General features: G+C 40.8%; 3 protein-coding genes and 1 long non-coding RNA gene across 7 annotated transcripts in view; 2 read left to right on the top strand and 2 right to left on the bottom strand.

Annotated features, from left to right (window-relative positions):
* map1lc3a (microtubule-associated protein 1 light chain 3 alpha) overlaps nucleotides 1-1,310 on the top strand; it is a 5,926-nt gene extending 4,616 nt beyond the window's left edge. The window contains exon 4 of the mRNA XM_007574947.2: nucleotides 175-1,310. Within this exon, the coding sequence (XP_007575009.1) occupies nucleotides 175-337 (163 nt within the window). The 3' untranslated portion in view covers nucleotides 338-1,310. The remainder of the gene's footprint in view (nucleotides 1-174) is intronic.
* Nucleotides 1,128-7,860, bottom strand: eif6 (eukaryotic translation initiation factor 6). 2 transcript variants are annotated; one of them, XM_007574946.2, is made up of 7 exons: nucleotides 7,790-7,860; nucleotides 7,490-7,666; nucleotides 6,136-6,221; nucleotides 5,878-6,053; nucleotides 4,519-4,695; nucleotides 4,258-4,442; nucleotides 1,128-2,024 (listed from the first exon to the last, which is right to left on the bottom strand). In XM_007574946.2, exons 2-7 carry the CDS (start codon nucleotides 7,594-7,596, stop codon nucleotides 2,015-2,017), a joined length of 741 nt encoding a protein of 246 aa, XP_007575008.1. In that variant the 5' UTR covers nucleotides 7,597-7,666; nucleotides 7,790-7,860; the 3' UTR covers nucleotides 1,128-2,014. The 2 variants fall into 2 exon arrangements, with proteins under 2 accessions (XP_007575008.1, XP_016517745.1); XM_016662259.1 differs by having other exon boundaries at nucleotides 7,742-7,835.
* Nucleotides 7,861-9,204: 1,344 nt separating this feature from the next.
* Nucleotides 9,205-12,638, top strand: LOC103153867 (uncharacterized). Its single transcript, XR_477857.2, has 3 exons — nucleotides 9,205-9,330; nucleotides 11,828-11,936; nucleotides 12,004-12,638. It is a non-coding gene; the product is annotated as an uncharacterized LOC103153867 (long non-coding RNA).
* The window catches only part of LOC107833334 (nuclear factor 7, ovary-like), a 13,598-nt gene continuing 10,978 nt past the window's right edge, over nucleotides 12,475-15,094 (bottom strand). Inside the window, exon 2 of one of the 3 annotated variants that reach the window (XM_016662256.1) lies at nucleotides 12,475-14,870. In XM_016662256.1, the coding sequence (XP_016517742.1) occupies nucleotides 13,764-14,870 (1,107 nt within the window). In that variant the 3' untranslated portion in view covers nucleotides 12,475-13,763. Of the gene's footprint in view, nucleotides 15,074-15,094 lie in introns of all 3 variants that reach the window. The other 2 variants (XM_016662257.1, XM_016662255.1) reach the window with 2 other exon arrangements.

The following is a 15,094-nucleotide window of genomic DNA, read 5'->3' as shown; positions in this document are numbered from 1 at the left end:
TACTTTCCTTACTTTTCCCTGCTCAGTATTTTCAGCATCTTCTTCCTCTAAATCGCTTTATTATTAAATAATGAAAGTTTTGATTCAGTTTGGTTGTTTACTGTGAAGCTGCAGGAAGTTAGCGTCGTAATAAAGTGATGAAGTTCAACCTCCTCCCCCCCCCCCCCCCGCCAGGCGTCGGCTGCAGCTGAACCCCACCCAGGCCTTCTTCCTGCTGGTCAACCAGCACAGCATGGTGTCTGTGTCCACCCCCATCTCTGAGATCTACGAGCAGGAGCGGGACGAGGACGGCTTCCTCTACATGGTGTACGCCTCGCAGGAGACCTTCGGCTGCTAGGGAGGAAGAGGAGGAGGAACGGGAACAGGAGAATGGGATGTCTTCTCCACCTTCAGACTCTTTAGTTTATTCAGTTCATTCAACACAAGCTGCAGATGCCAGCAGAGGGCGCTCTGCTGTTTCTCCACACACAGGCGGAGAGCTCTTATTTTGAAAGAACACAAACTGACCAATCACGTTAGAGAATGTAAAGACGTCAAACACTAAACATGCATTTCCGGCTCATTTCAACCCCTTTTAACTGAACTCTTAGTTTTATTTACAGCCAACATGGAGCTTAACCTTTGATGCCGATGTGCAATATTTCTGCCCTCACTCAGCTGTAAGCACAACATCCCAGCTTTTAGTGCCGTAGATTCCCAGGAGCAGCGAAAGCCTCGCGCTGCGTTCAGGGCCGGTCGTAGTTCTTAGTGTTCAGAGCAGAGTGATGCTGCAGCTTCAGGGAGGAGGAGGAGCCACTGTTAGAGGTCAGGAGGGCGGCGCCTCCTGCTGGTCAGTAGAAACACTACAACGTTCAACAGAGAAACCTGTTTAATGTAGGAACTGAATGAGCTTTTTGTTTTGCACATGAATCAAACAGTAAAATGAGGCTCTTTTCTTTTAGGTTATTTGTAATAATCATCTTTTTTTTGTACTTGCTCCCAGTCTGCCTTCTTTAGCAGGAATTTATAGAAAACTTTTGGTTCTGCACTACAAACCCTGCATGTTTTCACTTTTTTATAGAAATGTTAACTGATTTTATGCCATAGTTTTCTTTGAACTATTAGACTTTTTTAGATGTTTTATTCTCCAAACCAAAATACATTAACCTATGTGTGTAAAGCAAAGTGTGCGTCATATAATCAAGCTGTATCACCGTGTTTTTCTTTAGGCTTCCACCAGGTGTCGCTGTTTTCCGCTGGTGTACATAGATGCATTGCTGCGAGTTGACTCAGAGCATTTGCCAGTAAATAAATAAAAACATAGAAAGCTTTGAAATGTTTGGAAGTTTATTTTTTACACAAAACTGCAGATCCTGCTTTTGGTCAGCAGATGACGCCAAAAGCCACCAAATTTGACCGCCTTGGATAATAACTTGAAAGCTAGAGCAGAGAAATACTGCCACCTGCAGGTGGGAGTTGGTATGAATATTGACAAGTTTTTGCTGGAAATTTGCAATGAATTTAAATTTTAGCGCAAAATTAAGTACAGCAATCTGTTTTTGCTTGAATTTCTAAAGAAATTTTTATTCAAATGAAATTTGTTTCACGCAAGAAAACAAAATAACTTTAGCCCAAAAATCTGAACAAACCAGTTTATAGTCAAAACATTTGATAAAAATGCAATAAAAGGCAGTCAGATGAAAAGGGAGCAGTCAGTTTTATTTTACACATAAAACATCCAATATATTGAGTTTGTCTCCTGACAGAAACACAGCTTTCTGCACTTTCTGGTTCCTCCTGCAGAGCTGACAGAATGAGGAAGTGGATCCATGTTCAATTAGCAGCTCAGAAACCTGCAGACCGATTCATCTGAATGAGTCTTGGTTCATCAAGATGGCCTCCACCTGACTGAAGGCTCCAATGTCTCTGATCTGGTTAATGAGGTTGAAAAAAGGCAGAGATGTTTCTGAATGAAGTCCAGCTGCTTTAGGGGGCGGAGCTTCATGATGGGGGCAAACTGAGGCGGCAGCTTTTATTACGCCATGCTGAGGGGAAACAGGAAATCAATGAGTTAAATATGAATAAACCAGCATAATCCAGCTGGTTATAGTAGAAAACATGGCTGTTTGAGTCTGGAAACAGGAGATCCTCAGCTTTAGCCAGACTGTTTGGGATGTAGGTGGAGCAGATCAGAGTTTCAGCATGTGGAGGTCCCATTTTAATCAACAAAATAAGCAACATTTTCAATTCAAAAACCTTGCTGCTCAATTATTGATTAAATAGACATGAACACAACAACAAATTTTAATCTGTTCTCCAGCCATCAGATTGGTGCAAAGAGTTATTCTACCTGTGTTGTCATTTGGTCCAATGTAAATTGGTTTATAATAAGTTCATAGTTATATGACTGAATGGGTAAAGTTTGGATTTGAAATTTAATAACAGTGTGACATCTGTGTTACAAACTGTCTTTGTCATATTGTATTTGCAACAAAAAAAATGACAGAGTGAGAGCTCTTAGCAGCAAACTAGCTTTGGCGTAAACTTCTTTGGTAACCATGGGAACCAAGAATTTAGGCCGTTTGGAGAAAACAAACGACTTCCTACCTGGGAAGACATTCTTCATTGTAAGTATTTATGTACATCGAAGTCAGCCATGTGTTGCTTTTTCTTTGGTTTGATAAAATGTAGAGAAGTGAACATAATTTTTGAGTGCAACATTAAAATGATCGTCAACTAATAATCAACATTCCTGTTTTGAGTGTAGCATTAATATTAGTGTTTTAGCAAGTAATGTATTTTTATTTTTGTACTTTCTGTTATACATCAGCCACCAAAATCTAATTATAAAAGGTCAGTTAAGAGAAAGCCTTTTAAAGATATTAGCACAATAGCCATTCAGCTTTATATTCGCTCATATGCCAACTCCTTTAAGCACAACTCGATAACAGCAATACTCATTTCCAACGTCCCATTAGCATGATTTATGAAGCAGAAATTAATTCCCAGTGGGTCGAGAGAAGCAGCTTTGTCGTCCATCGCTGTTAGCTGATGTCGCTTGTGCGTCAAGCTAACAGGCGTACAGGAAATACTAGAAAACAAAGGTTCCGGCTGGAAACTCTGTATTGTAAAAAGATTAAAATGGGGACTTGTGATTTCCTGGAAAGACAGCCTGATAAGTATTTATTTGCAATTTTTATATTAACCTGCAAGACGTTGACTGCTTCCACATTCCCCCACAATTTCAGACTGGATAGATATTGTAAATGAGATACACAAGCAATTACCTTTCCCATCCATCTTAAGAAAAGTTTTTATTCATTTATGGGACCAGATTTTGTAGAGATGTTGTATTAATCAGTCTATTTGTGCTTTTTGGTGTGTGTGTTTCTCACCCCCGGTCTAAATATATGTCCATATTATGGACATCCCTGTCCATTTTTGGAGAGGTATGTCTAAAATATCCCTGTCCAAATAGGGACAGGGATATTTTGAAATAGCACAGCTAATTCAAGAATAGCTGTGCTATTCTTGTCCATAATTCAAGAATAACACAGCTTTATTTCATCAGACTGATGGTGACATGCTTAAAACAAATTAAACTGAAGTAATGCAGATAAATTAGAATAATCCTAAAATTAAAAACTGCAACACCACAAACTATTCATGTTTTATAAACCACATTTTTGCTTTCATTTTACTTTGATGGTACATATTTAGTCAAAAGTAGAATTGGGCCACACTTTGCTAAATAAGAGGCTTTTAAAAGAAAGAGGAATTTGTATTGCATTCTTATAGCCTATAATATAAAAATGATCTATAGATTTGTAGGTTTTAAAATATATTTTGTAACGATAGAATTGTTTTTGCATTTTTTATATCAAAATAAATAAATTTATATTTGCGGCCAACAGCTACTTTTAATGTCAGAGTTGTGACCCTTGTAAAAAGTCTGGACACTCCAGTCTAAATAATACACATGTATACCAGTGTTTTATTTTACCCTTTCTCTCCCAAACAGTTCTAAGTTGGTGTAGGTGAAATAAAAAAAAGGACAGGATATTTCTACTTTTTGAAGTTGTAACTTTGTATTGTTGACTGAAAATATAAAATGCCAAGAATTACATATAAAATTTTATAAATTTTATAAATGTTGAAGTTTAAATTTCAACATTTTGTTCCAATCTTCAATGTTTTTATTGAGATTTATTGCAACAAAAGAAACACGAAGCTGATCTATATTAAAAACAAGAATCTGATAAGTGTGGATGGCCTGACCTGTCGATGAGCGAGTCCCTCATGCTGGTGGCGATGGCGGACGCCTGCGCCGCCTCGCTGAGCCGGAACACGCTCTCGATGACGGACAGCTCCGTGCTCGTGGTGTCCAGGCCACAGAACGCGCACCAGTCGTTGACCACCATCCCCGCCGCGATCACCTCGCTGCCCCGGTTCACTGTGCCGGCCTGCACATCAAACCCACCGTTACTACCGGCTGTGGTTCCACTGAGCCCAGAACCTGGCCAGCGGACCGGAACTCACCACCAGGGGGACCTGCAGCAGGGACGACAGCTCATCCTGGTCCTCGATGGACGTCTTGGGGTGGACCAGGCCGCCCTGGTTGCTGAAGGCACAGTAGGACCCGACCAGAACCTGCTCGGCCACCGTCTGACGGAACACCTCCACCTTCAGCGTGTCGGCCAGGATCTCCTCCGTTTCCTGAGAGAGAGGAAAACGACATGGAGGAGCAACTCATCAGTAGGGCTGGACAATAAATCAATACATCGCCATAGAAACATGATCAATATTGATAGATAATACGTCTGATATATTATTCAATACATAGTTCTCATGTGACACCGTACTACTGGGAACTTTGTAGCTGACAACCATCTTGGTAGGTAACCGTAACTAACCCTCATTCTCATACAGCTAGGCCAGTCACAATAAGCAATAAATCAATTAATCGCATGATAAAATACAACAATATCAATAACTTTCATTTGCATGATTTAGCGTTTTTCTCTTTCTACCAAAAACCAGATGATAAAATCTTCAGCCTGGTGCTTTGGTCTCAACCAGCCTTTTTTGGAGGGTAATTTTGTTTACAGAGACTTTATAATTTATTTTATTTGTTTTGTTTATTTATTTTGGGTATTTAAATTGTCTTCCAGTTCCAGAGTTCAATGTTCATTAGAATTTAAAGTATATGAAGCTTTGACAATGGGATGTTGCATTATTATGCCATTACCATTATATTATTTAAACATGGCTTCTGGTCATCCAGAAGAATTTGTTATTGTGACAGACCTACATACAGCAGCGTTTTTGTTGCTATATGTTTCTCTTGCACGTTGGTAAAGAGTTTCTTTTTGTTGGGTTCATCTACACTTTATGCTGTGCTTGGCTACCAAGATGGCGGTTCAGTGGTGTGGAAAACTTCCTGTCCAGATTTGTGGGGATGATGTACAATTTCATTGAACTCCGATCTAGAACTGCACAGCATTCTGGGGAATGTAGGCAGAGGAAAGACTTTAGCTACTAGCCCTCTCAAAGCAGGGTTAGAGTTTGGAGGAATCAACTAACTCTCACTCACTCTTTGGTTACCTAGCAACCAAAGGGTGCTAGGTAACTAGCACTCATTACTTAGCAACAACCTGTTGAGTAACTTGCGCAGCAACAGTTTCATGTTTCGCCTCATAACTGCTTAAAAATAAAAACCAACAGTGTGGAGTGAAAACCGTGGAACAGGAAAGATCACGTCACCACTTTGGCAGCATTTCAGATATTTAAAACCAAAATTAATCAATAATTATTGATCCTAACTGATAAGAAACGCTTATATCGTGATATGGTTTGTGGTCATATCATCAAGCCCTACTCCTGAGGACGGGCTCTCACCCGGTCCAGGTCCGGGTGGACCAGCGCCACGTAGTCGTTGCAGGCCACCACGTTGCCCAGCGCAGACAGCCGCTCCTCGACCCGCTGGATCCGCACGGCGTCCGGCAGGGAGTTCCTGATGTGCTGCAGCTCCTGGTCCGTCGTGTTGTTGGGCACCAGCAGGCCATGGCGGTTCCCTGATGGAGACAAGGAGGAAGAGGAGAGGCTCATTAGCAGACCAGGTAACCGTAAAGAGGAAGAAGAAGAGGCTCCACTGACCAACACACATCCTGCCGATGATCCGGCATCCGGCGATGGAGGCGTGAACCACGGGGATGGTTTCTGACAGCTCGCCTTCAAACACGCTGGAAACACAAACCAGGGTTACAACAGTTCTGCGTTTTCATTATAGTTTAGTTTTATTTCATTCTGACTTTCTGTTTGTCTAATTCAATTACTTATAATTAGTTTTTAAAGTGTGTTTGCTAGTTTTTATTAGTTATAGTAGTAGTTTTAATTTTTTTATACTCAGGCTAATTTTTAGGTGCAGAACTCAAAAAGTATATTACTGTGATTATACACTGATTCAGTAGTGAATACTCAATGGAAGAAACCATTTTCAAAAACATTAATTATTGTTGAATAACTTGCCATCTCTGGTGTTTTCTCCAAACTTTTGCCATGAGTTCTGACTGGTTGCTCTTTGGGCCAATAGGAGCTTTCGTGTTCAATCAGAGCCATTTCCTGCAGCATCATCAAGATTGTTACTTTTACTGTTTTCTCCAATAGATAATCAATAAATATTAATAAAACTTAGAAATTATGATTAAATGCAGCTTCTGTCTGCAGTTTAGCAATAAAAATCAGACTTCTTTATAAAACCAGATGCCTGAAAACTCGTGTTTGGATGTTTTTGAAGAGTCATATTTCTGTTTCGCTTAAAGAAGTTTAATTGTCACTTTTATTGTTTTCACAGTAAATAAATTTTATTGTGAGATGAATTTATTAATTTTAGATCCAGTCCAGAAAAACAATTCACCCGATCCGTCTTCATGGTTTATCTGCTGGAGGACAAACTGACCGCTTCTCATTTTCTTCTACTACTCTCCAATGTCATAATTTACTGTTCACCCTTTGTTTTCTCTCAGTTATTTTTCTGATATGCCTGTGATTCCTTCCTGGAGGACAGTTTACATTTAACTACTCCTTGTTCACTTTTCTGGTTCTGCTGGAGGTTTCTTCCCGTTTTTCCTCTCCACTGTCGCCACATGCATGCTAACTTCTATCTCTCAAGTGCATCGAGATGACATTTATTATGAATTGACACTATGTAAACAAACTGAATGAATGAGGCTAATTAGCATCTCATCATAGTGTTGGACGGGGCCAAAGGTTCTGGATGTTAGCAGGAGTTCTGATCTGGTCTGGTTCTGACCCAGACAGCTCGAAGAGCTGGGTTTTGATCTGGTTCTTCTGGTTCAGCCCAGCTGGATCACCTGGTACCGCTGCTGGTTGGTGCTAGTGGGGTAAAGTCTGTTGTTGCCTCCCAGTCAGAACTCCGGGATTACCCGCTTCGCCCAAATGTTTGACTGCTGTCAGAACCGAGGCGCGTGCGCGGCAGGTGGGGACCCACCTGTAGAAGTTTTCGGAGCCTCCGATGGCCACGAGGCAGTAGGTGTTGGTGAGTTTGGCGAAGCAGCCGATCTCGTTGTTCTTCTCGAAGGAGGCTCTGACAGCCATGAGGAAGAGGAGGAGGAGGACGAAGGAGGAAGAGAACGTTCAGCTCCAGGAGAAACAAAACCGTTCTTTTCTTGAACAGGAACAGAAATTAAAGTTATTGTCAGGTGATCCAGCAGCCTCACGCACTCTGGGAACTAACATGAACTTTTAGCTAGCTCTACCAGTTACCATCTACTAGCTCTACGGCTCCTACCTTCAACCCCACGTGTTGACTTCCGCTTCGGGGTTCCCGTAGTGACGTAGCACGTATGGTGCGTCGAACTATTTATTTGCCACGAGTCAAATATTTGGTATGCCCGTTATAAAACACTTCTTCTTTATTTTATTCTTTAAGAGTTCAGATTTTTATATTTGTCTCCTTTTTATTTATCTACAGTTTTTAAATTAGTTTTTATTTTTACGAGTAATTTTGCCCATTAATCCTTGTGTTTTGTATTTTGTTTTTCATTTGTATATATTAATTTCAGCTGCATTCATTACATCACAAATGTAATGTGATTTTAATTATTCTATTTCAAACATGTATATTGTTCTAATTATTCCTTTTATTATTTTTTACTTTTATTTTTTGTCTATATACATTTTCCAGGATTGTAGCAATAACATCGATACCAAGTCATTGTCAGCATTGGGTCGATTAGTTTCAGATTCCCTTTTGAAATGTAATTTCATTTTTACATTGTAGCTTCTCAAATCTGTCTAAGAAAAGATTCGGTTTTAAATTCAACTTAAAATTCTATATATTTATATAGCTTTATTTAGGAAAAAATGTTTTTCTACTGTCTCTGTCATGTTAAAAACTACTGTATATGTATTGATTTTGAATTTACTTTGTATCAGATTGATAACAAAACATGCAGATTGCACACTTCTAATGCATGCCTCCATCATTGGTCTCCATGGAAGCCAAACTTCACCCAGATCAGATTTTCCATATGCTTAGCTGCTAAGTGGCATTGTTTGTCCAGTTGATTTTGCAGTTCCTGACTGATTCACGCTTTAAAATTATTTTATTGGTTCCTGTCCTCGAGTTTGTCTCCAGCAGGTGTTGCTCTCACATTTCCAGACTGAATTTAATCTAAACAATCAGTGATGAATCCATAAATCCAATCAGAGCGGCTCCTCTTGTTTAATAAGCTGCATAGCAACCAGCTTCACGCTGCTCGCTCTCAGCCAATCACAGAGGGTTCTTCTATTGACGTAAGGTGCCCTGTTGTTTGTCACTGGGGTGCAACAAAGACCAGCAGAAGAGCGTGAGAGCATCACTCTAACTAGTAATGCTGACCGGGGAGACAGATGTGTAATAATGATTAAATCTATGGATGACTTTATTATTCTTTTCGTTTTAAGGGTAATTTTGTTTATTCCTTGTTTTTGTTGTTTATTTATTTTGGATATTTAAAATGTCTCCCTGTTCCAGTGTTAAATGATCACTATAATTTAAAATTTATTATGCCAATGCCATTATATTACTTGAAAATGGTCTCAAAACAACATTACTTTATCGCAATAACTTTATCGTCCATCTGGTTCTGAACTCAGCTCAGACTCCTAGAGATGTTAGTATCAGCTATACGCCTCGGAGTAATGCCTCTTTTCACTCTCTGGGATCTCTGCAGCCGTCCTCTCAGCCGACACGTCGGAGCAGATTGTCTGCCTGGAAACATCGGAAACTGATCGGAACCGCCGTCAGACAGAGACACGGACCTCCCCGGATCCCCAAGGGTCGATTAGGTGGGAAGACATTCATTTCTGTTGAAGATCAGATCCCAGATCCGACTGTCCTGTAGGGGGCAGCAGCGGAGACAACCCGCACTAGAGAACAGATAAACGTTCTCAGAATAAAGCAGTTCAGAGGTCATTCCAACCAACAAACCGTCCCAGATTTTCTGACGGGTCAGAACCATCATCACTCTTATTCAGGAGAAAATCTGGAAAAATCCGCAGTTAAACTGGGATTGTGGAAAAACTGGATTGGAATAGTAACTGGATCGGGTAAAATCCAGGTTTCTGTGACCCGGTTTGACTCTGAATGATGGCTCTGATGGAAAGATGGCTGAGATATGGAGGTCCAAACAGGATGAGGTTCATTTACTGCTGTCACCATTCATCCATCCATTTTCTGTACACCCTTGTCCCTAGTGTGGTCGGGAGGGGTGCTGGTGCCTATCTCCAGCGAATGTTTCGGGCGAGAGGCGGGGTCACCCTGGACAGGTCGCCAGTCTGTCGCACACTCCTGACACCAGATCAATATTATTATTACTGCTCACAGATGATTAATCTGAATTATGCCTCTGTTTCATAAACTAAAACTCACTCTGACTTTGTTTTCGGATCAGAACAACTTGGCTTGGGTCGGTTTCATCTCTCGCCTGTTTTTCTGTTGGATTTTCTGGTTCTTCTTGTTCATTTCTTCCCTCTGCGCATATTTAAAGGTGCAGTATATGTGTTTTCCAACCACACAGTGCCATTTTATAGCACAATCAAGTTACTGTGTTAGCTACAGTTGTTATGCATATACTGAATATGACTTAAAAGAAATTAGACTTTGTGATTTAACGCCTTGAAATTGGGTCTCTTTAAAAACTCCTGCTCTTTCTGAAACTCCACGTTCAGGAAGTTGTCACAACATGGCTCCTCGTTTAACGTTTTCACCAGCATTGCTCTGAGAAGTAGCTCTTATAATGAGCTCAGCAAATGCTCGTTTCCACTAGGTGTTTGCTAATTGCTGCTGGCTAGTCTGAAGGAGCTGAGTGTGGGAGGAGCTGTGCCTCGAAGGCGGGGCTAGGTCCACCTGGGCATTTTGTCCAGTTGAATGGTTGAAAAGGAGATTTAAGGATATGAAATAATCAAGGCAACACTCCGGGTATGTTTTTGATGAGGGATAACATTATGACATAATTTAAAGCTAAAAAAGTAGATTTTACATGATACTGCCCATTTAGCGAAACCTGGCACCCATCTGTGGTTTTGCAGAACCAGGCTGCTGCTGAATCTGGGTCTCAGACATACTGCGGTTCTGGACTGATGAGGACAGACAGACAACAACAGGACCTGAGAGGATAGAGTTATTTTTAGACCGATCTGATCTAATCAGACAATGAGGAGGAGGAGGAGGAGGAGACTGGACGATGATGAAGGTCATGACTGAAGCAATTCTGAAGTTAGAAAAGATGTTCAGTTTAATCCGTCGTGAAAGGAGGAGAGAATATTCTGCAGCGAAGGCTAAAGGTCAGAGGCGTCCTGCATGTTGGAGATTTAATGACAAAATGTTGATAATTTAGAGACTTGACTTGGAGATAATGATTTATGACCTCTGGATTTTTCTACTTTAACATAAATATAAATACAGCTAACAGCAGAGCATAAAAATTCTGTTTGGGGAAGGGCTGATTTTAATTTCCCAGCATGCATTTCCTCCCACTGTGAGACAGTGTTGAGAAGAGGAAGGTGACCTGATCATCTGCTTCCTCCTATCTGATCAGAGACGACCTGATAACCAGGAGAGGAGAGGACATCTTGTCCACTTCCTGTCTATCACCACCGTCCATCTCTGTTCACACACCTAAACACACACACATACGCGTTTTCATGAAACATAAAGACGTATGACAAAAATAGGACAAATGGGTACGTGCCTTTCCAAATGTTCTAGAGGCCCAATAATCAAATGATTTTATATCTATTCTAACAGCAAACCATTAATCCATTGAGATTTTAACTAGAATTATATTTTGATCAAATCAGATTTTTATGTGACTTATGGGGACATTGTTTGGTTTATGTGACTTATGAGGGCTATAATCTCTCAAACAGTTATTTCATGTTAAAGTGAATTGTGAGACCCAGAGATGCACACAATATTTTCCAGTATATGTTACTTATGAAGATCAGACATGCACGCACGCACGCACGCACGCACGCACGCACGCACGCACACACACACACACACACACACAGAGCAGTTAACTTTAATGAAATATTCTACATAGAGTTTCTAATCTGTTTCTCAGTCAGAATAAAGCAGTTTGACTTTATGTAAAATTGGTTTTGGCAGCTACATAGAGCTTATTATGGGATGGATGACAGTTGAAACCAAACTGCTGGTGGAAACAGGAAGTAAACTCTTGACTTCGTTGTGTCATCTGCGTGACTCGTAGCTCCAGTAGGGGGTAGCAATCTGCTGGATTTTCAGAATAAAAGTCCAAGCATTAACTGGTTTTCTGCTCAGGTCTGAAAATTGACAATGGGAGGAGGTCAGAGTCATGAGAAAGAGGATGAGGAGCGAAGAGGAGGAGCTGAAGAACATAAGAAGCCTGAGGAGGCTGAATCTTCTGAAGGTAAAAACAGAGATGTGAACAATTCAGACGTTTATTTCTGATGAATTAATGCTGTTCTTCTTCTCAGAGTCATCAGGTGAGCTGCCCCAGTGCAGGATGGGAAACAGGATGGTGGACAACATGTGCTTCATGATCTCTTGCACCAACTGGTATTGAACTGGTGCAGACTGGGACTACTGGAGGAAGATGGAAGAAACATTCCAGAAATAAATCTTAAGGAAGTTTGATCTTCAGTTCCCAGGTTTAATCATAAATCTGTTGAAAAACCATCCAGGCATTGTTTATGTTAGTTTACTGCAGGAAGAGGAGAGAGGTTACATGATGAGGTCAGAACCAGAGGCTCTGTTGGATAGAGGAGGATTCATGGAGTCACCTTCTTATTATTTATCTAAAATTAATCTGATTACCTTCATTACTGCATCAGGCTTGATCCTGCAAAAGCTGAAACCAGTATTTATACATTTGCTGCAGTGCTTTAATGGCTGAAGGTAGAAACATGGCTGCTGCTGTTAAGTTTTCTTTGTTTTTTGTTTTTTTGAATCAATGATCAGGAGAAGTTTTGGTCAAGGCAGAGTTTTTCATCCCTGCTTCCACTGAAATACTTCAGTTTCTCTGCAGCTTCAGCAGAAAAGATGCAACAGCTGGTGATGTGGAGCTGATTCATCTGGATTTAAACTGAGGCTTTGATGATAAAGAATGAAATGAAAAGATAATAATGGATTTCTGGGTTTTTTTTAAGAGGGTTTCACATTGGATCAATAAATTCTTTGCATTAGGAAACACTATGAATAAAAATACAAATACAATAATTGAAAACATTTTTTGTAAATATATTGATTTTATAGATTTCCAACAAGAAAAACACACAAAAGTGAGAAAACATAAGGTAACAGGTGGCAATGCATTCCATAGCATGTGCATAAATACATGCAGAGTGCATAATATTTAAATGTATCCATCAAAGTAAGTACTGGTTGACAAATATAAAATACACTTTCTAGGTTAGTCAAGGAAAATCTGAGATTTCACATCTGGAGATGTGAAATGACTTTATCGTGTTTGATTTTCATGCAGAATTAAACATCACTCTGAACACACTACTCCCGAAGTGAAACATGGTAGTGGCAGCATCATGCTGTAGGAAGATGAATGGAGCCAAATCCTGGAGGAAAATCTGTCAGAGGCAGAAAATGTGAGACTGGGATGTAGGTTCACCAGGCTCAACATATCTCTGTGGCAGAAGAATCAAGATGTTGCAATGACCTAGTCAAAGTACAGAGTACAACCTGACTGGAATGCTTTGTTGGGAATTGGGTTATAATAGTATAATAGTTTGGGATTCTTCATTGTAGTTTAGCTTTATTTCGTTGTGACTTTTTGTTTGTCTAATTCAGTTGGCTTTAATTAGTTTATAGAGTGTGTTTGCTAGTTTTTAATAGTTATAGTAATAGTTTTTTTAATGCTTTTAATTTTTAGGTAAAGAATAAAAAATATCAAAATTATCACAAAAATGTATTGTGATAATTTCGAAGAGTCTTGACCTCAACCCGATAGAACACCTTTGAGATGAATTAGAGCGGAGACTGAGAGCCAGGCCTTCTCGTCCACCATCTGTAAGTGACCTAGAGAGCTGAGCGGAAACAGAGTTCTTGTTTTAAGAAAACAGAACTTCATCCATCAGTCTGGATGTTTGGATCTCAGTTTGTTTCCATCAGCAGAAATCTCCACTGTCCTCACCTGTTCAGGATCAGCACACCTGGATGCTGTCAGAGTTTCAATATGACCAATCAGGTTTCATTTGACTTTGTGTTCTTCATGCTGAGAACATCATAGTTTGTATTTGACCACTGAGATCTTCATCGGCAGGATTTTTACTTTATCTGCAGTGATGATGTATGGAAACATCTTGTCAGTGAAGGTGTGTGTGAAGATGTGTATGTATGTGTTGGTATCCAAATCAGTGAACGACAGCTTTCCTCTGTCATAGTCCAGATTCACTCTGATCCTCTGGATCTTTTTCTGGACAGATAGATCTATGAGAGGAGCTGCTGGAGATCGTGCTATGTATTTACCTTTATAGAACTGTATAACCAATCGTCCAGACAGTATCTCTCCTTTCCTCTGGACTGACTGTGGTAACACACCAAGCATCCAGGCTCTACCATCTCCAAAATCAACATCCCAGCTGTGGTTCCCTGAGTTAAAACCCTCAGAGCCCAGAACAGACCACCAGTGATCAAATCTCTCTGGATTATCAGGAAGCTGCTGTTCCCCTCCTACAGTCACAGTGGTCAGATCGTCAGACAGGATTATTCTCGGATTAGCCGTGTTTGGGTCCAGAACCAGAGGAGTGTAGGTCACCATGCCCTTCATGTTGCTCCAGATGTTGAAGGCCAGGTTGCCCAGATGTTTGGCCTGGTCTATCAGAGCTCCTGAGGGCAGCTGTGGATCCTCCAGCAGGGGGCAGCGCTGGACTCTTTCCACTGCAGCCTTGTAATTGTGCAGGAATGAGACGTCTGCAGCTCTCAGCTCCTCCTCTGTGGCTCTGACTGTGTCTGAAAGAGCTGCTATCTCTCTGCTCAGAGCCTCCATCTTCTCCTTCATCATCCCTCTCTTCTGCTCCTCTTCCTCCCTCTGTGCAGCCAGCCTGGCCTCCTCTTCCTCTTCCAGAAACTGATGAAGCTTCTTGAACTGCTCAACAATCTGCCTCTCTGTGTGTCGGGCCTGGACGTTCAGGTGTTCTGCTGTCTGATCAAACTCCTCTTTAACTTCCTTCTTCATCTCCAGTTTCTTCTTTAAAGGCTCCAGAGATGTTTTCAGTTTCTCTCTGTGTTGCTGAGCAGCTTCATCGATGGGCCTGAATCTGTGGTTGGAGTGTTTTTCTGAATCTCTGCAGACGAGACAAACTGGCTGCTGATGGTCCAGACAGAAGAGTTTGAGTTTCTCAGAGTGCAGACTGCAGAGACGCTTTGGAGCATTTTGGATTTTCTGCTGTAGGAATGATTCACACAGGTTCTCCAGAACCAGATTACAGGGTGGTTCCATCCTTGAAGATCTCCTCTTACAAACTGGACACTCTCTTGCTGGTTTCTCTCTCCACCAGTTCTTCAGACACTCTTTACAGAAGCTGTGGCTACATGACAGAACAACCGGATCCG

This window comes from Poecilia formosa, unplaced genomic scaffold (genome assembly GCF_000485575.1).
Source record: "Poecilia formosa unplaced genomic scaffold, Poecilia_formosa-5.1.2 Scaffold365, whole genome shotgun sequence".
Classification (NCBI taxonomy): Eukaryota; Metazoa; Chordata; class Actinopteri; order Cyprinodontiformes; family Poeciliidae; genus Poecilia; species Poecilia formosa.
This window is presented reverse-complemented; position numbering and strand designations above follow the sequence as displayed.